Below are 19,612 nucleotides of genomic sequence, written 5' to 3' on the forward strand. Positions count from 1 at the left end.
CCCCCCTCCCTGCAGGGCTTGACAGGGACCTCAAGACGCATCCCCCTACCCGGCAGGGCTTGACAGGGGATCTCAGGCCGCATCCCCTACCCATCGGGGCTTGACAAGGTGGGGCCAGCCAGGTCTGGATCTAGCCCAATGCGGGGATCGGCCAGGTCTGGGTCTCGCGCGATTTTGAGGTGCATGTGGGTGGGAGGGGACTTGACTCTGGGTCCCACAGTGTGCCCCAGACTCTGACAGGAGGAAGATTTTCATATCCATTTAACTAATTTTCTTTCATCTCTGACACTTCTATTATAAAGAAAGGGCAAATAGCAATATTAAAATATTTCCTCTAATCCCCTTTTAATGTGCATGAATTTCATGCACCAGGCCACTAGTTTATAATATTTTTTCTTATGTGAGCTTTTTGTCTTGTTAACTCTTAAGGTCTGCTAAGCAGAAAGTATCCCCTTATCATTCTTTCTGGTTGGTTATTTATTGATGACTAGAGGCCCGGTGCATGAGACTCGTGCACTCAGGGGGGGTCCCTCAGCCTGGCTTGCACTCTCTCGCAGTCCAGGGGAGTGGGCCTAAGCCAGCAGTCGCACATCCTTAGCACTGCCGCGGAGGTGGGAGAGGCTCCCACCATCGCCACTGTGCTCATCAGCATGAGCCTGTCTTCTGGCTGAGTGGTGTTCACTCCTGCATTGAGCATCTGCCCCCTGGTGGTCAGTGCACATCATAGTAACCGGTCATTCCACTGTTCAGTCAATTTGCACATTAGCCTTTTATTATATAGGACTAGAGACCTGGTGCACAAAAATTTGTGCACTCGGGGGTAGGGGGTCCCTCAGCCCGGCCTGTGCCCTCTTGCAGTCTGGAACCCCTCAGGGGATGTCCACCTGCTGGCTTAGGCCCGCTCCCTGGGAGATCGGGCCTAAGCTGGCAGTCAGACATCCCTCTGGCAGCCTGGGAGCCCTCGGGGCATGCCCACTTGCCAGCAGGGAGCAGACCTAAGCTGCAGTCAGACATCCTTAGTGCTGCTGAGGAGGCGGGAGAGACTCCCACCACCACCGCCGTGCTGGCAGCCATCAGCCTGGCTTGCGGCTGAGCAGAGTTTCCCCTGTGGGAGCACACAGACCACCAGGGGGCAGCTCCTGCATTGAGCATCTGCCCCATGGTGGTCAGTGTGTGTCATAGTAACCAGTCATTCCCAGTGGTTCTGCTGTTAGGGTCAATTTGCATATTACCCTTTTATTATATAGGATAGAGGCCTGGCGCACGGGTGGGGGCCAGCTGGATTTCCCTGAAGGGTGTCCCGGATTAGGGTGGGGGTCCCGCTTGGGTGCCTGGCCATCCTGGGTTGGGGGCTGAGGGCTGTTTTCAGGATGGCCATGCCCCTCCGGCGACCCCAGCTCTCAGCCTCTCTTTTCTTTTTCCTTTTTTTTCTGGGATTTATTTATCTTCTATAACTGAAACTTTGTAACCTTGAGCAGAGCTGAAGGCCGGCCGGGCCAGGCAGGAAGCTTGGCTTCCTCCATCACTGGGGGCAACCCAAGCCTCCTGCTTGCTCCAGCTCTGTGGCTGCCGCCATCTTAGTTGGGTTAATTTGCATACTCGCTCCTGATTGGCTGGTGGGTGTAACTTATGGGCATGGCTTGAAAGTAGCAGAGGGATGGTTAATTTGCATGTTTCTCTTTTATTATATAGGTTGGGGGATGCAGCAAGTTGGTTAGCTGAATCCATTGTAATTAAAAGCTTATGTTACTATTCAAAATGTTACCTGTAACTCCTGTATCTGGGCATTTACAACCCAGGACAGACAATATCCCGCTGGGCAGATGTGAACAGGAGACCACAATATAAACTTGAGCAACTACCACCTAAAGGGGCTGGTTTGTGACCTGGTACAAAAGGGCCCTTACAGTCTGGTCTTTCTCTGGGTTCTGGGCCAAGCGTCTTCCAAATAACCTTACCCTTGTAATAATCCTTCTTTGCAAGAGGCATGTTCCTGAATCCATTAGGATGTGGTTCTGCTTCAAGAAATGGAGACCCAAGATACCTGTGGTTTCAGTAGTGGAGAAGTTTATTTCTCTCCCACATGAAGCTCTGGGGCAGGCAGCCCAACACTGGTGGGCGCCTCTACTCTGGGACATCCTCTCAGTCCCAGGCTCCTTCTCTCTCGTGTCCACAGGTCACCTCATGGCCTAAGGTGTTCGTTCACCCCCCAGCCTCCTTCTACATTCCAGCCAGCAGGACATAACCTGGACTATAGAAAGGGGGACAGGTGGTCACAGCTGTCTTTAAGACAGTTTCCCAGAGACTGCCACAGAGCATACCCACTTCATCTCGTTGGCCAGACTTCACCACATCATTGGGAAAGCTCATCTTTATTCTGGGCAAACATGAGCTCAATGAAAATGCCTATGGGTGCGTCCGGTTGAGCGGGTTCATGCCAAGCCAAGGTGCGGAGGCAGAGCCTCCCCTGCCAAGCGGTCATGTCCCCCCTGCCTGCTCTGAGGCACTTACCAAAGACCTCAGGCAGGTTGGGACTGTGCTTAGATGTTAATTGCCTTATGGACCTTCTGGCTTCCACGTTAAGAGCATGGGCACATCCTAGTTATGACATCACCAGCTGTGCAGTCTTGGACACATTTCTAAACTTCTCTGTGCCCCAGTATCTTCAACCATTAGGTTGATAATAGTGCCCACTTCATTGAGCTGGTGTGAGGATTAAATGAATTAGCAAAGCATTTAAGACAATTCCCAGTACATGGTAAGTGCTCGATAGTGCTGGCTATTATTATTAGAAACCTAAAACCTCATTAGAAGGAAGTGTTCTCTTCTTCACCTTTTGTTTCTATACTAGTAAATAGTACAAGGATTCTCTCTCAGATAGCAGGTGGTGGTTTTGGAAATACAAACAGGGCTCTTCAAGTCCTCCACCCTCTGTTCTACCCAAAGGAATTGAGATTCTTTAACTAGACTTCCTGACTTAGTAGCCTGCATGAAAGATTGAAGCTTGCTGCTCACCAGTTTAATTAGAATTGAAGCCAAGTATATCAATGGTTCAGAGGCTTCCTCGTGTACTGCTGTACATGCAGCTTCTTTCCAGATACAATTCAAATGTCTCTTCCTCCATGCAGCCTTCCCTGATTTCTCTCCCTTTGAAATCTCTCCTTTAAGCTAGAGGTAATATTTCTCTGAACCTCTGAAACTTCATCTATACCTACTGTTTCCTATCTGATATTAGAATTTGTTGTGTGTATCCCATCATAGTTCTACCAGTTTTCAAATATTACTCAGGCAGGCTCAGTGCCAAGTTCTCCTTTGTACCTCATCTGCAATGCCCTGCATATAGTAGATGCAGAGTAGATGATTGTCAGTAAATGGGTTTATCTGCCACAGCATCAACAAGGCCAGCTCTGTCAGTTTGGGTGTCTTCAGCTGTAAGTAAGAGAAAATTTGACTAACGGTGCCTGAACTAGTAAGAGCATGGAATTTCATTCTAATGCAGGAAGTCTGGAGGTCAGTAGGCCCAAGGCTGGTCTATCCACTCAGCAGTGTCAGGCTCTGAGTCACCATTTTCATGCTCCTTTTAGGCCTTGCTTCCTAGTCACAAAATAGCGACCACAGCTCTAAGCACTGTTCTCCCCTTTTATTATGTCTCATTGGCCAGAACGGGTCACATGACTGGTCTCCCATGAAGGAGAAGGCAGTTGCCACCGGTCTAACCTAGTCTGAGCCCAGTGCTGTCGACACCTGGCCTTCCCGAGCAAAGGAGGAGCGATGGCTGCTGATTGGACAACCAACCATATCTTTTGCCCAGGCTTTGCTGACACTTGCATGCCAACGAAATAGGGAGAGCTAGAGAAGTTTCTCTTACCCGAAGGCTAGCTTCTGGTAAGGAGACAGGTCTACGTTTTAGAGCACTTTAGCCTTTCGTGGGTATTAAAAATTAATCACCATCCCATAGATTTGGACCATGCTCAGTTTACAAAACGTTTTCATATTTTGAAAGACAGGATCACCATGTGTCTAAGATCACAGAAATAGAGTGCCTGCTTCACCAAGCCCTTGCCTCGTGCAATTTACTGAACCTCTCTGTGCCTCAGTTTCTCATCTGTAAAATGGGAATCATGATAGACTGTGTATCATAGGGTTGTTTCTGAGTTAATTTACATATATGAATACATGTCATTTACAATGGCGCTTGGCACAATGGAAGCACTCCTTAATTTGCTATTATTAGTTGTTATTATTTATTTATTCATTGCTTTCAGAGGAAGGGAGAGGGAGAGAGATAGAAACATCAGTGATGAGAATCATTGATCGGCTGCCTCCTGCACATCTCTCACTGGAGACTGAGCCTGAAGCCCGGGCATGTGCCCTGACCAGGAATCGAACCATGACCTCCTGGTTCATAGACCAATGCTCACCCATTGAACCGTGCCGACCTGGCTACTTGTTCTTACTTAGGAATCCGACCACTCTTTGAAGATCAGAGCAAGGAGAATTGTAAGCTCAGCGTTATTAGGTGGCTGGCCCAGGCGCCTCAGCTGGAAGGAGCAGGCGGGGGGGGGGGGGGGGGGGGGGGGAGGAGGCTGCCTCTGCCAGGGCCTCAGCCCCTGACTTTGCCCGATTCTTTGTGACCACTGACTGAGGGGGACCGAGCTGCACCTGGTGGCTGCACGTTGCTTCACAGGTGATGCTTTACTTCTCCGATAAAATGTGACCTAGACAATTCCCGGAGAACAAGGACTGCCCTAAGGTCCCTCCTACACCCAGCCCCCAGCAGGGAGGAGAGGAGAGTAAGGGAAGACTGGGTTCCGGATCTGGAAGGGGAGTGGAGACTTGGCCCTCAGGGCCGGGCTGAGTGAAGAGGCGGGGCCCACTCTGAGCCTGACTACACCCTCTACGTTAGGAAACTGCTGCTGAATAGTAAGTGCTAACAGCATGAGAAATGAACACAAATCCATTTGTGTCTGAATGTACTCTCAGAATTCCCTGTGGACTCTACATTGTCATTTTCCGTATTTCCCCCATCCAGCTGTGGAGGCAGCGCAGGTTCACATTATTTTACATCCAGTTAAGATTTCTTTTCCTTTTGGTTATGTTTTTAAGAACATTTATTGCCTATAAAGCGGTGTTTTTGTTAAAGACAATAGTGCCCTTTAGGTAGTCACACAGTGTTATTTCACAAATACCCATAAAACTGTTCAAGGGCTGGGCTTGCTGGAGCTCTGATGACAGGTGCTTTCTATTCTCCTTTATCTTTGGAAGCCTGTGAAATAGCTTCACCACCGCCACCCCCAGGGCGGAGCCCACGGGAGGGGAACACGGGGAGACGCGGGCAAGTCTGCGCAGACCTTAGCGGGCAGGACTCGCATTTACCCTGCCGCCCCCCTGAACCCCCGATTGTGCTGGGATCGAGCGTAGGACCTCACTCACAGCCTCAGCCAACACGGGGTCCCTGGGGGCTACAGGTAGAGGGAGGGCGAAGGAGGAGGCTGGTGGGGGGGGGGGGGCTGTCACTCAGTGGTTCATGGCATCAACTTCTGGCTCTGCCACTTATGAGCTGTGCCCCTGGCACAAGTCACTTGGCCCCTCTGTGCCTCAGTTTCCTCGCTCTAAAATGAGGTTGAGGATTATACAACATTTTCCCCAGGATCTTACAATTTTAAAAAGAATGTCTTGAAATGCACTTGGCAGGTTGACTGGCTCCAGAGGCCTCAGTAATGTTGCCAAACAAGGGAGGGAGGGAGCGGACTCTGGCCTGAAGCTTCACCATGTCAGTTCCTTCCAGACAGCCCGCCCGATAGCCAGCTGCCCTTCCGCCAGGCCCTCCCTGCCTGCTCTCCAGTCCAGTACTTAGGGCTTTGTGAGCAGAGAGGTGTTCCACATACCCTCCCAGGGGGTGAGTAGCCCAAACATAGATGTGCTCTGAGAGCAGGCAAGGGAGCAACTCCGGGCCAGGAGGAACTCACACAGGCCCGACTGAGCTCACCGCCAAACCTCAGAGCTCAGAGCTCAGAGCCGCTGACTCAGAGTCCTGACTCCTGTGGTTAGCACTGGGCCCAAGCGGACTGTTGCATAATTGGAAACAGGATTGTGGGGGCAAGATTTATAGGCAGCGACGAGAAGACACGCTCCTGAGAACCGCCCCAGAGTTCAGAAGCCCCTTGTCCATGTCCTTGGTCCGCAAGTCGTATCATCCCAAGCACCCCTGAGCCAGGCGTTGCTCGAGGTGCTGCCTGGTTAATTCAGCCCATCGTCACAGGAACCCGGGAGGCGCTGCCCATTGTTATCCCCACGTTGCAGGTGACGAAACAGCTGCAGAGAGGTTACCAGCTGGTTAGGGTGGGACTGAACCCAGGAGGCTGACCCTAGAGCAGGTGTTCTGCCCGTTTTGCTTGCCGGCAGCATCCTCCTTCCTCCGACAGACGCTGAGCTTGTGGTCAGAGTCCTGTGTGCGCAGCCACTCTCTGTTCCCAATGCCAATAGTAATAATTGCAGGAAGTTACATGACATGACCGATCCCCGTTATTATTATCCTCCAGCAGCCCAGCCCTGTGTCAGGCCCTTGACATGCATTATCTCATTGAATCTTCATAACAACACTAGAAGGCAGGTACCGTTAGTATACACACTTGGAAGTTGTTAACCCTAAGGACCCCATTCTCCACATCATTTGTGTTTTCATTTTTTTAAACATTTTCAGTAGTTAGTAATTTCATATTCCCTCATCACAGCCAGGCTCAAAAATGTTAAATAAGTGTGCATTTCACACCCTATCCAGGTCTTTTGACCCCTTGATCACCAAGATGCCTTAGACTCAAAGCTGTATGCTATGCCAACTATATAATACTCTTAGCACATCCGTGACTCAGCTTCCCCAGTGATCTGCAGTAAAAAGAACTTTGTTGTTTTTGATGTGTGCATTTGTTTTTAGACAGAGTAAACCTGAAATTGCTCTTAAATTAGTTTTGAAACATTCCTGGCTTGATGTTTTCACGCATTCACAAAGGCCTTCCTTCCCCCATTCGTCTGTCTTTTTTTTTTTTTAATATATTTATATTGATCTCAGAGAGGAAGGGAGAGGGAGAGATAGAAACATCAGTGATGAGAGAGAATCATTGATTAACTGCCTTCTGCATGCCCCACACTGGGGATCGAGCCGCAACCCAGGCATGTGCCCTGACTGGGAATCGAACCGTGACCTCCTGGTTCATAGGTCAATGCTCAACCATTGAGCCGGGCAGTTCATCTGATTCTTGCTGCACTGGGAGAATGCTAACTGACAACACGTTAAGTAATGGCCCTGAAATGTAAAATTAATTAATGCCCAGATAATAGCACAGGGTGGGCATCTCAGTGTTTTAATAAGGGCTCGGGAAACAGTCTGGAGGGGATGATGAGTGTTACCATAATTAATGCTGCATATTAAAAAGTGACCTCTTCCCCCTGGTCAGTACAGGGACCGCGTAACCTTTCCCGTCACCTGCAACCTCACTCCTGGGACTCTGTGGTTCTGTTAATAAAAAGATAATCACCAGTCTGCCCTCATCTACTGTGGAAGCAAGTTTTTAAATTTATTTTTGAGGATGAAATTAGAAATCACCATTTTTAGAACATTTATGAGTATATATAATTTACTCTCAGATATATTTATTCAATACATGCTCTAAATGAGAGTTTTAACTTGCTGTTTTCCTTTTCATTATCCCTGAAAAGAATGGATTATGGGAAAAAGATTAAAGAATAATGCAGTGCAGTGGCTGCTAATGTGCCATCGGCGGTATTGGTCGGGCTCACCGAGTTCGTGTCTTGTAGGAGTGCCTTTCAGATTGCAATTACCTAATCGACTTGAAACCCTGTTTATGTTCTCGCAGGCATTAAACGTCGTCTTTGAAAAGATCCCAGAAAACGACAGTGCAGATGTCTGTCGGAATATTTCAGTCAATGTTCTTGATTGTGATACTATAGGCCAAGCCAAAGAAAAGATTTTCCAAGCATTCCTCAGCAAAAACGGCTCTCCTTATGGACTTCAGCTGAATGAGATTTGTCTTGGTAAGGCGACGCGGGAGCTGTTTTGTCCCAGACCCCTGAGGAGCACCCCTGTTCCCTCCTCACTCCCTGCCCCCAGCATGGAAGCCTCCATCTGTGACGCTTATTTGGCCTGTTGCTCCCGGAGGGCACTTCTAGGGGCCCCGAGACTGCGATGCTCTCCGACAGCGTCCTGATTCTTCCTGGGATCGTAATCCCTCAGGGATGCTGGTGTTTTAAATATTAGGTTTGTAAATCAGATGTGTGAGATTGCTACCCTGAGACCGAATGGGTTTCCCCTGCATCAGGAAGTACCACAAGGTGTGAACCCCGTGCCCTCCCTCCGTCTGTGCCGCGTTTCCTGTTGGCATTTGATTTGTTTGTTTGGTACCGAGTGTCATTAGCAGGGGGCTCAGACTCGGGGTGCTAGCTCCAGCGCGTGGAAAGGTCATCTTCCTCTCTGCTAATCTCATCCCGCACTAAGTGCCTCCTCCGCCCTCCCCCAGCACCAGCAGCATCTGCTGCGCATTCATTGTCGGGCTCTATTGGTACACTGCAAAGGAGAGCATATGCGTGAGGGGGCTAGCAGGGCTCACTTCACTCAAATGTTCATCAACATTGTAAAGTTGAGCTGCACGCAGCCCTTGCGGGAGACTCATGGGATTTTATAGCAGATAATGGGACGGGAAAGAAGAGTAAAATCACAGCAGTGACAGGCAGCCTAACAAGGTTCATCTCCCCGCCACGTGCAGTTGTAGCCGCGACTAAGCAAGCAATTAAAACCACCTCACCTCACCCTCCCAGTCAGACCTGCTAACAAACAGGCCATTGAGAGAGGCCCGGGGACAGGGTGGGCAAATGTGAATGAAACAGGTAAACATGTAGCCACTGCGTGACCCGCCTGTAAAAGAAGCAGGGTCTCTAGACTCTAGAGGCACCTCCCCTCTGCTTCTCTCCCGTTGGCCGTCATGGGATGGACTGCTGGGCACTTGAAGACCTATTTAGCTCATTGGTTAGGTGCAGGGTCAAAGGGCAGCTCAGCCAGGAAACGGGACCAGGACCATCAGCTTCCTTGCCCTGAGCCTGCCTCTCACACATGAGTGGCCCTGACTGGAGAGGAGATGACATGGAGCCAGGTGGTGGTGGTCCTCCCACCGCTGCCCGCCCGGTGCTCCTGGCTCCTGATGGGAAGGCAGGGAGCGGGACAAGCCAGCTGGAAGCTTCCCGAGTCGTCTGGTGGGAATAGGACTCGGTGCCAGCAGGCAGGCTCTGCGAGGCTGCTGATCTGCCACTGCTCCAGGGCTGGCCTCAGGACACTGAGCAGAGCCCGGGAGACCAGCCATTAGAGTGTATTGGAAGCAGCGAGGCTCAGACCCCAGGCAGACGCTCACACACTCAGATGCTCAAGGGCAGGAAGTATAGACATGGTGGGCCTGCCTGCCTGCCTGCCTGCCTGCCTAGGACAACAGGAAGTGGTGGGGCCTGTCCTAATGGGGAAAGAAAGCCCATCTAGGGGGCAGTGCCACTTAGCTGCCGCCGATGGTGGGCCTGTACAGTCCATGTTGCCAGAGGGTCCTGTTTTTTAAGAGCGAAAGCAGATTGCAAATTTTTTTTTTTAAATATATTTTATTGATTTTTTACAGCGAGGAAGGGAGAGGGATAGAGAGTTAGAAACATCGATGAGAGAGGAACATCAATCAGCTGCCTCCTGCACACCCCCCACTGGGGATATGCCCACAACCAAGGTACATGCCCTTGACCAGAATCGAACCGGGGACCCTTCGGTCCGCAGGCCAACGCTCTATCCACTGAGCCAAACTGGTCAGGGCAGATTGCAAATTTTTATGTGCAACATCCCGATCATTAAATGTTGGTGCTGAATTGACATTAAAATAATAAGGAAAACATGGTGCAGTTTCACAAAAAGAGAAAACACACATCCGTGGGCCACATTCTGACCCCGGGGCACAAGTTGGCAGCTCTGTGACGGTTGAGCCCTGACTTCTGGGACATTAGCCTGGCAGCACCCGCACCCAGGGGCCCACAGAAGGCGGTGCCTGCTGCGAGCGCAGACGCGTGGGTGAGCGTGCAGCACGGCTTTGGGAGTTTCCTGAGGAGCTAGTCCCTCTCAGGTGTCTCTCTCTTCATTTGGCTTCGCTTCCAGGCGGAGCCCCAGAGGAACAGAGAAGTCAAGCCTCAACACAAAACCGAAACAACGAAACTCAGGCTCCCGGCCTGGCTGATCCATCTGTAAACATTCAAAGAAATATTTCCCACTTTATTTAGTTTGTAAATAATATTTGCAAAAGCGACAGGGCGGCACTTAAAATTTCCCAGTCATCTTAAAAGCGCACAAAACTCTCTTTTTGGCTTTTCTCCAGAGCTTCAGGTGGGCACGCGGCAGAAAGAACTCCTGGACATCGACGGCTCCTCCGTGATCCTGGAAGACGGAATCACCAAGCTAAACACCATCGGCCACTACGAGGTAAGGACAAGGCCCGGCCCCTCATCCCCTCCCTCATCGCCAGGCCCAACTGGATGAGGTCATCTCAGGTACCTTGTAAATTCTTTTTAAAAATCACGGGACTCCCAGCCACTTTCTGGAATAGTTTGGGGCAGTTTTCCTCAGTTGCTTGTCTGGCGGAGCCCGTGGATTACTGCTCTCGTGGTCTACGGCTTCCTCCGGGTTCCCCTCTCCTAAGCTTTGACTTTCAGTGAGCCGATCGCTCTCCACCCTGCAGTTTAGGTGAGAAATGTCACCTTTATGACATTCTCTGTCCTCTCAGCATGTTCCTCAGCAAAGCCCTAGAGCCGTGGTCAGCAAACTGCGGCTCGCGAGCCACATGCAGCTCTTTGGCCCTTTGAGTGTGGCTCTTCCACAAAATACCACGTGCGGGCGCACGTACAGTGCGATTGAAACTTTGTGGCCCATGCGCAGAAGTCGGTTTTCGGCCTGGGCGAGTCTATTCTGAAGAAGCACAGTTGATATTTGGCTCTGCTGACTAACGAGTTTGCCGACCGCTGCCCTAGAGGAGTCATTTAGCTTGACAAAGCCTCCCGCTCTCCAGGGTCCGTGCAGACCGCGGGACCTTTGGTGTAGGGCCCTGTGTTCTGAAGAAGCTCTGCGTGTCCTGTTTGTGACAGTCAGCGATACCTCCTTTGGGCCCTGACCCACATGCTGAGTGAGTGTCCATGTGGGTGAGGGGCACAGAACAAGAGAGAGGAGGCAGGGAAGGTTCCTGAACACACTGGGATATTGGGAGTCATTCAGCAACATTATCCAAATCTTTGTCGAATACCTACTATGTGCTGAGAGCCTGGGGTGCTTACATGAGGAACAGAGCCCAGGTCCCTGACCTCACAGGTCCTGCAGCCCTGGGGAGGGGTGGAGAAGGGGAGAGGACACAAGTAATGAGGCAGCACCTTATGTTGGAGTAGTGCTGAGGCTTGGAGCTGGGAAGGAAGCTATGACTAAGCTGAGACCTGAACTTAACCAGCCCGGGGTGGGGTGCCAGCACATCTAGCAGGGATGGGAGAACATGTGTTCTTCCACAAAACTACTTTAGACTGGCTGAAACTTGAGGGGGGTCGGGGAGGTAATAATAGCCAACCTTTACGGAGCCCCTCCTCTGCGCCGCAGGCTCACCTAGCATTTCTCCTTATTTCACTCATTCTATCTTAGAGCCGTTCCATGAGTTGGTATTGTTATTAACCCACTTTACAGAAGGGTACAGTGAGGCTCAAAGACTTGCCAGTGGTTACAGTGGCAGAGTCAAGACTTTGACCCCGGCAGTTGGGCTCTCGGGTCTGAGGCTTAACCAGTTCACACAGCGGCCTCTCCAGGAGGTGCGGAGAGGTGGGCAGAGGCGAGAGGTGCACGTCACGCAGGCCCAGCCAGCTTCTTCAGGGGCTGAATCTTACCCCAAGAGCAGTGGGGAGCCCCTGGAGAAGCTTAAGCAGGGAGAGTTGTGTTTCAGAAAGGGACTGGCTGTGCGTGGAGCGTGGATGTAAGGGATGCAAACCTGGATTTCAGGTGAGGGATGATGCTGACCGGAAAGGACAGTGGCGCTGGGGATGGACACAGTGGGTGGATTCAGAGACGGCAGGAGGTGGACACAGCCGTGCGGGTGGGAGAGAGACACAAGGGACGGACGGTCAGGATGGCCCTCGGGGATGGCAGGGCAGAGGCATGGATGTGGGGGCTCTTTCGGAGAGGAAGAAGCCAGAGGAGCAGCTCCCAGGCCGCCTGGGGGGCCTGGGGGCCTCCTTCCTTCCTGGCTGACGGTCCTTGGGAGATGTGTCCTCCAGGAGGCCCTCCGCCCCGCCCGCTCCCTGCGCAGGAGGGGCCGAGAGTGTTCGTTCCTCAAGCTCGGCTTCCGGACGACAGCCAGGAGCACGACCACCTCGCCCGGGGGCCGTGCTGAGTGGGTCTCACGCCCAGTTCGGAGCAGCTGCTGTGGGCGGCGGCGGGTGCTGTCCCTGAGCCTTTGCGAGGGCACCCAGAGAGAGAGCTGCGGGTTAGCCGCTGGCTCCTGTGCTGCCCCCCGGCAGCTCGGACCTTCCAACCTCAGAATCCACTTGTCCAGAGCTGGTCGTGGCCTTGGAGATTATAGAAACCCCGGAGAACTTTCTGGAAGTACGTGTCCCGTTGGTGGGCCACGCTGGAGCAGCACTGCCCCAGAGGGAGTTCAGGGGGAGAAGGACGCTGGCGCGGGTGGAAGAGCTTGGGGAGGAGCTCATTCGGGCTTCTATGACGTTCAGGTGGCAGACCCCCAGCCATCTCCTCCTCCGCTCCTGTCTGGGTGGCCAGCCTGTCTCAGTGAGTTTGGGAGGAGCACAGCCCTCTCTCGCTGCTTTTGACTAATGTGCTTGCCTTGCTCAGCGGTGCGAGAAGAGGGGCACCCTGGCCGGCTTCTTGGTGTCCCCTGGCAACCTGGAGGCAGGGGGTGCCCCAGGGGAAGGGGTGTGGCCACTCACCACCATTGAGGGAAGACAGGACTCGCCACTGAGCCGGAAAAGAAGGATCCACCACAGCTGTCTGCAAGGCATGGGGAAGGCTGTCGGGAGAGAGAGAGCATCAGTCTTTGCTGGAGACATCGGCCGTGCTAGACACCTATCTGCTTAGGGATGATAATGAAATTAATCTGGCCTGTAGTCACTTCCCGTCCAAATGATTTATTGGCCTCATATCCCAGCGTCACCACACGGTGGTAATAAATGACACGGTGAGGACACGGGGCTTAAAGGATTCTCCTTGTTTAAAACGCCAAGCCATAAGGCAAGGACACCGCGCCTGAAGGAGCAGAGGCCGTCGGCCGGGAGCTCTATGCATGGGCCATCTCAAATGCCCTGTTTCCCAAAGACCGCTCAGAAAACAGCACCCGCCGCCACCCTCGGCACCCGAGCCTGTCCTTGGTTTAGCAGCACCCCGCAGGCCCAGAATTTGGAGCAATTTGCCAGGGCTGGCTGACGCCCTCTCGTTAAAGAAAAATTTCTCCTGAGCGAGCACTCGAATTTCCCTCCAAAGCGACAAGATGCTAATTATCACTCTTATTCATTTACTTAAGTGGCCTAGTTTGAGTCTCACTGTAAGTGCTTGAAAGCAAAAAACTGTATTTTCTTGAAAAACGGTGTCTAACCCAGAGTTTTAGAGATTCAGAGTCACCTCCCTCCAATGAGCCCAAATTAGGCTTTAAAGTCCGTCGGTGAGGCCAGCGCCGCCTCCTGCCTGAACACAGTCCCAGGCGGGGCCTGCGCTGCTGCGCCGTCTGGCTCTGTCCTGGGCAGACAGGGTGCAGCTGGTCGGTCTCCTCTGAAGGCGCTGCTGTCTGTACGTTTGAAGAACAGGTTTCTACAGGGCACCTGAGGGCACAGCCAAAGTAGAGCCTGTCCTGGGCCGGGTGCCGGCAGCCTCCAGCGCCCTGTCACCTAGGGGGTGGCAACCCGGCCGCCCTGGGCATCGGCACGTGCTTTCCATGGTGATAACAGCGGCAGCTGTGCCCCCACCGTTGGCGTGCAGGAGCCCGATCCATGTTCACAGCCACCGTCTGATGCAGGCGCGTTTATTCCCCTCGGTTTCCATCAGGTGAACACAGCGGAGGGCGATGCTGCTCTTGTCTCCTTCTGTCCTGTGCAGACGGTGTGGGAAAGCCGGCATCCTTACAAACACATTGAGCCGGAGGCATCCTTCTCCCTGTAATTAAGTCCTCCGCGTGCTCCTGTTCTGGCCGTGGCGGTGTGTGGGGTGCGTGTTTCCTACGGAGGGACCACGCCGTGTTTGGGAGCACGTGGAAGTGTGGGGGCTGGAGACGGCTCTCCCTCGGGCCTTCTTCCCTTCCCCTGCACTCCCCCCGCCCCCCGCCCCGGGGTCCTTTTGCTGGCCCGGCCATCGCGCCCACACCCTGCTGTGAAGTGGCATCGAGTGTGGAGGACAGAGTTACGTCCGGCAGGAAACCTTGTCTGCAGCTCGCACCCCTCATTCTGAGCTGTGAGGTTTCGAGGGGCAGAAAAGATGTTTAACCACCATGTCCTTGAAGAGTGTTCCTCACAACAGGTGACGTGGTCACCGCTAATGCCAACGCTGTCACGCAAATGACATTTAAAGCTCATAGGACTGTCCCATGGGCCTGCTGAGTCCTTGCGGTGAGGTGTGTCCTCTGGGCACTGAAGTGAAGGGTTGGACTATCTCTAACGGCTTCTTACAGCGTGCATGACTTTCGATGTTTATTTAAGGAATGTGTGCAGCGCTGCTTGTACACTGAGCACTGTTCTGGGCAGATACTCTCCTCAATCCCATGCTGAGGCACAGAGAGGCTCAGACACCTGGCTGCAGTCACACAGCTCTTCTCACAGATGCCCCAAGGCTGGAAGCGGTCTTCTCGGCCAGAGGGGTCCCCTTGCTCAGAACCAGGCTTTCCGCCAGGCTTCCGCGCTGAGGCCCCTGGCTGGAGAGCCGGCCCGTTCAGGAGAGGCCGGGTAGTTACCTTCCCTGATGTCAGTTCGTAAGGTACCCTCTCCAAACCTTCGCTGAATCTCACGTCTGTGGGTTTATCGGAATGCTTCCTCATTTCTAATCCCACTTTAACATTGTTCCTTGAAGACACCGTAGTTGCCTTCATCAGAAGGGAGGCCTCCTTCAGGCCCCCAGAGCTGGCCAGGCCGGCCCCAAGGGCACGGAGCGCTCAGGGCCCCAGTCTCGGCACTGCCGGAGGCCACGCTGCCTCCCGGGGCCCAGCTCGGGGCCCAGCTCGTGTCCTCTCCAACAGTCCTCAGGGGGGTGGCTCTCTGGCCCGGGCGAATCCCGGGCACACAGACACTGTGTGTGTGGTTTGATGAGTCTGCTGAGAATGTTCTGATGAGCCCGCCACCCGCCACGAAGGACTGAGCAAGGTCACCCCTCTGGCCCTGAGAGAAAAAGATTCCTTTTTCATCTGCCTCCGGCCTTGGGGTGTCAGTGAGAAGAGCTAAGGAGGAAACGGGCGAGTGGTATTGATGTGGGGCTGCTGGGACGCTAGTGGGATGGAATTATTTTCACATGACACCGTTTTAGGAAGGAGAGCTACCAGCAAGGGCTTCCACATGGTGATTTATATTGATCATTGTGTTTTCAGGCTTGTTCTTTAAGGAAAATATTATAATATTTCATGCCGGGGTCCAACCCCAGCAGGTCCAGGGGTTCCCAAAGGCGTAGACGGAGTCGGCGAAGAAAGAATGACACGGAGACAGCGTTCAGTTGATCAGCAGCCTAGCCAGGATCTCCAGCCAGGATCTCCAGCCAAGTTCTGGTCTGGATCTCCAGAGAGGTTCTGCTTAGGATCTCCAGAGAGGTTCTGTCCAGGTTCTCCAGTCAGGTTCAGTCACCAGGTTCTAGTCAGGCTCTCCTGCCAATCTCCTCAGTCAGGTTCAGTCCAGGATCCCTTGCCATGCTCTCTCACCAGGCTCTGCCTCCAGGCTCCGAGGCCAGTCCCTGTCCAGGATCCTCCGGCATGCTCTCGCCAGCGAAGTTCTTCTGTCTCTAGAGAATGTTCTGTGTGGGTTCTGTGCCTAGGCTCTGTCTCTCTTGGTCCTGTCTTCCAAGCCCTGTGTTCTAAGTTCTGAGTTCTGAGTTCTGTCTCTTGCTGTCTCTAGATTCTGAGTTCTGAGTGTTTCTGTCTTGTTACAACTGTATTTATACCAGTTGATTCAATCCTATCAATCTCTATTACAAAGGTTAGGGCGTTTCTTATCTCCATTCCAGGGAGAAAAGATTATGTAGTTTAAGCATGATTGTTCGTAGTTAAAGGGATTAATTACCCGCCTGGCACTTAGTTGAGGGGTTTTATTCCCTCCCTAACTTCAGGGGAAAATCCCTACCTGGGGATTCAACCTTTCTCGGAGAGGTGACTTTGGTTAAAACACAGCGCCAAGAAGGTGAGCAAACATATTAAGAACCGTATGCCATATATGCCAGGTCCCTTGAAACAGCAAGGATGGACCGGCTCCCGGCAATTTCAGACAACATTCAGAATTAAATATGAATATTTTTTATTCATAATTTTCCATAAAAATTTTTAGGCAGAAATTCCAGCTTTCCTCTTAGGCTAAACCATATGAAATGGTCAATATTGGACCATATTTACCTATAAAAATGTCAGTTTCATAAGGTTACATAAAGTCCAAGCTTATATTTCTAGAAAATCCATTTTATGGAATTATCTTCAACTTATGCCATAAAGGTAGTACTGTAGCGAAAGAAATCTCACCTTCACTTGCAGATGGTTTGGAGGATACGTTAGTTTTCTGTTTATTTCAAGAGTCACCTTAAATTGTTGACGTGGGTCCCTTCTCCCAGTGCTGGGGGTGGAAACACTCACACCCATCTCCGCAGCATCCGACGGGCAGCCCTCGTGGACGGCGGGCGGGTGGCCGTGTGGTCACATCGAACCCGGGGCACCGCAGGACTGGGAGGGACTTATTGTGAAGTTGCCGTGTGGACCCGTTCTGCTCTGAGCTGGAGGATTATTCCTCCTCAGACCCATCCAGCGGCATTAATCTTCCTTTGATTCAATTTGGTTTTCGCTCCTGAAGTAGGGGCCCAGCGGGTGCTCCTGCCGCACAGGACGCGGGAGGATTAATGAGTCACTTTTAGGAAAGCCTTCAGAGCCCCTCAGATGGAACGAACAGCACAGACTGTTAACACTTTGGGTTCTGTGGCGCTTTTCAAAACGGCCTTTCTGTCCTCGACTAGGTAGCAGCTGACTTGCTCAAAATGACCCTCCTTCCAACACCTTTCCGCTGGTGTTAAGTGTCACATGGGGGAGTGCCCCGCCCCGCCCAGAACAGTTGTGAAAGTTGGCAGCATACTCACACACGTCCCTGCTCAAAACACAAACACACAAGCCGTCCACTGATAAAGTGCTTCCACCCTTGCTCTCGGGAGGTACTCTCTGAGCACAGTCTCCTCGGCACGGCACGCTGCTTCCGCGCTCTCGCCGCCGGCACGGGCCAGCAGTGGGCCGTGCCAGCGCCTGAGAAGACGGTGAACTTGGGGCAGCGCTCCCTATCGCCGGCCATCGTGGCCTTCGTGATGATGGAGCGAGGGTGCTCGCTTCTGGCAAAGCGAAGCGTCTGACGGTAACAGTATTGGCTCAACCCTCCGCGGGATCCACTTGGGATTCATTCTTTGACAGTTACCCAGAATGAATCACCAGCTTCCTTTTATTAAAAGGTATTTATTGGCTCTGAAACAGAGCACATCCGGGTCTTCATGCGGAGGAGCTTGTAACTATTTTCAAACCGTCTCCAAACTCATGCTGGAGGATCGCTAAGGGGGTGCCTGCACACAGTTCACTTTAATTGCATCAAATGTGGAGGATAATTGAAAAATCGGCCAGAAAACAATGAAGGGCTCAAGGGGAAAGGAGAAGACGTTTGGTAATAACAGCAGAGTCCAAGTTAAGAGTCCAGAATCCTCACTTGAGACACGTCACAGACGCCTGAGGCCCAGCAGCCCCGGCCCAGAACCCTCCCCACAAGCTGTCGGGAACACCAGCCATTGGGGCCGCTGGCCTAGCGTTAGCGGCTGGCGGGACACAGCTGGCTGGACAGCTGTGCTCTGGGGCCTCTCCAGGGCTGGCTCCCTCGGTGTTCCTGCCTCTCTGGGTGCAACCTGAAGATTAGGCCTTCATCCCCTGTGCTTGCTAAGCAGGGTTGTACATGCTATAACCAACATGTAGCAGGCCGGACGGGAAATCCTAAGTTTCTACTCTTTTCCAACCTGGGGAAGGCCAGGTCCAAATTAGTATTAGAATCAAAGCAGCCTTGGAGCTTCAGGGCAGGGGGGAAGCACTGAGCTAAGGATGCTCAGAAAGGACAGGGTTGATTCCCCTCCACAGTCCCCAGCTGAAGGTGAGGATTGCTGTGACCCCATCTGCCTCTTCTGTTTTGTGGAGCAGCCCCTCCGCCCCTCTGAGCAGTTTGCTCCTCCCAAGGATGGAGGCCGCCTCTGCCTCTGAGCATCCAGGTCCCGGGGCCGGGTGGGAGGGGTACACTAGAAGCCATCAGGTGAGGGAGCGCCTCTTTATCTCCAAAACAGGCTGGACACAGCACTGCAATTGCATGTGAATGGAGTAAAACCATTTGCTTGTCAAACGTGTACCTTTTAAATCTGCAGCAATTTTTTTTTAACAGCTCTACTGAGATAACATTTATATACCATAAAGCTCACCTTTTTAAGGCGTACAATTCAATGGGTTTTGGTACATTTACAGAGTTGTATCATCATTACCACAATGTAATTTTAGAACATTTTCATCACCCCAAAAAGAAACCTTGAACTCGTTAGCAGGCACTCCTCATTCCTCCAACCCCTGCATTAGGCAATTAGTAATCTACTTTCTGTCTATAGAAATTTGCCTATTCTGGATGCTTTGTATAAATGGGATCGCACCCCCATGGTCTTCTGTGACTGTCTCCTTGCACTTAGCATAATGTTTTTGAGATTCATTCATGTTGTAGCATGTGTCAGTACCCCTTTTCTTTTATTGTACAGCAATTTTTTTTATAGTATATTCACACAATGGAATAATACACAGTGATTTTTAAAAAGAACAAACTGCTGGTAGCTGCAACAACTTGGGTAAACATCACAGACTTTAATATTGACCCTCAGAAGCTAGACACACAAATACATACTGAATGACTCCATTTATATGAAGTTCAAGAACAGATACAACTAATCAATAATGATGGAAGTCAGAAAAGGAAGGGATCTTTATTGCCTGGGAAGGGAAATGGAGGTACTTCTCAGGGCCTTGAAATATAATTTTATATCTTGATATGGGTACTGGTTACACAGGTATATACTTGAGTGAACATTCAATGGGCTGTATACTTTCATATTAGTGAATGTTAGGTACTTTTCTGTAAGTAAGAGTTAAATTTAAAATTTTTTATTTAAAAGTGCATGCAATTTTTATGGTTTTACAAGCTTCCTTTTAAAATACGAGACACTTGCCCTAGCCAGTGCTCAGTGGTTAGAGCATTGGCCCCCAGACTCAAGGGTTGAGGGTTCCATTCCTGTCAAGGGCACATACCTTAGTTGCAG

General features: G+C 51.7%; 1 protein-coding gene across 3 annotated transcripts in view; it reads left to right on the plus strand.

Moving 5' to 3' along the window:
* PLXNC1 (plexin C1) overlaps positions 1 to 19,612 on the plus strand; it is a 164,129-nt gene that overhangs the window by 131,292 nt on the left and 13,225 nt on the right. For all 3 annotated transcript variants that reach the window (XM_059683803.1, XM_059683804.1, XM_059683805.1), the window contains 2 exons: positions 7,875 to 8,052; positions 10,410 to 10,513. In XM_059683803.1, coding sequence (XP_059539786.1) covers positions 7,875 to 8,052; positions 10,410 to 10,513 — 282 coding nt within the window. The remainder of the gene's footprint in view (positions 1 to 7,874; positions 8,053 to 10,409; positions 10,514 to 19,612) is intronic.

The sequence above is a fragment of the Myotis daubentonii genome, chromosome 2, assembly GCF_963259705.1.
Source record: "Myotis daubentonii chromosome 2, mMyoDau2.1, whole genome shotgun sequence".
Classification (NCBI taxonomy): domain Eukaryota; kingdom Metazoa; phylum Chordata; class Mammalia; order Chiroptera; family Vespertilionidae; genus Myotis; species Myotis daubentonii.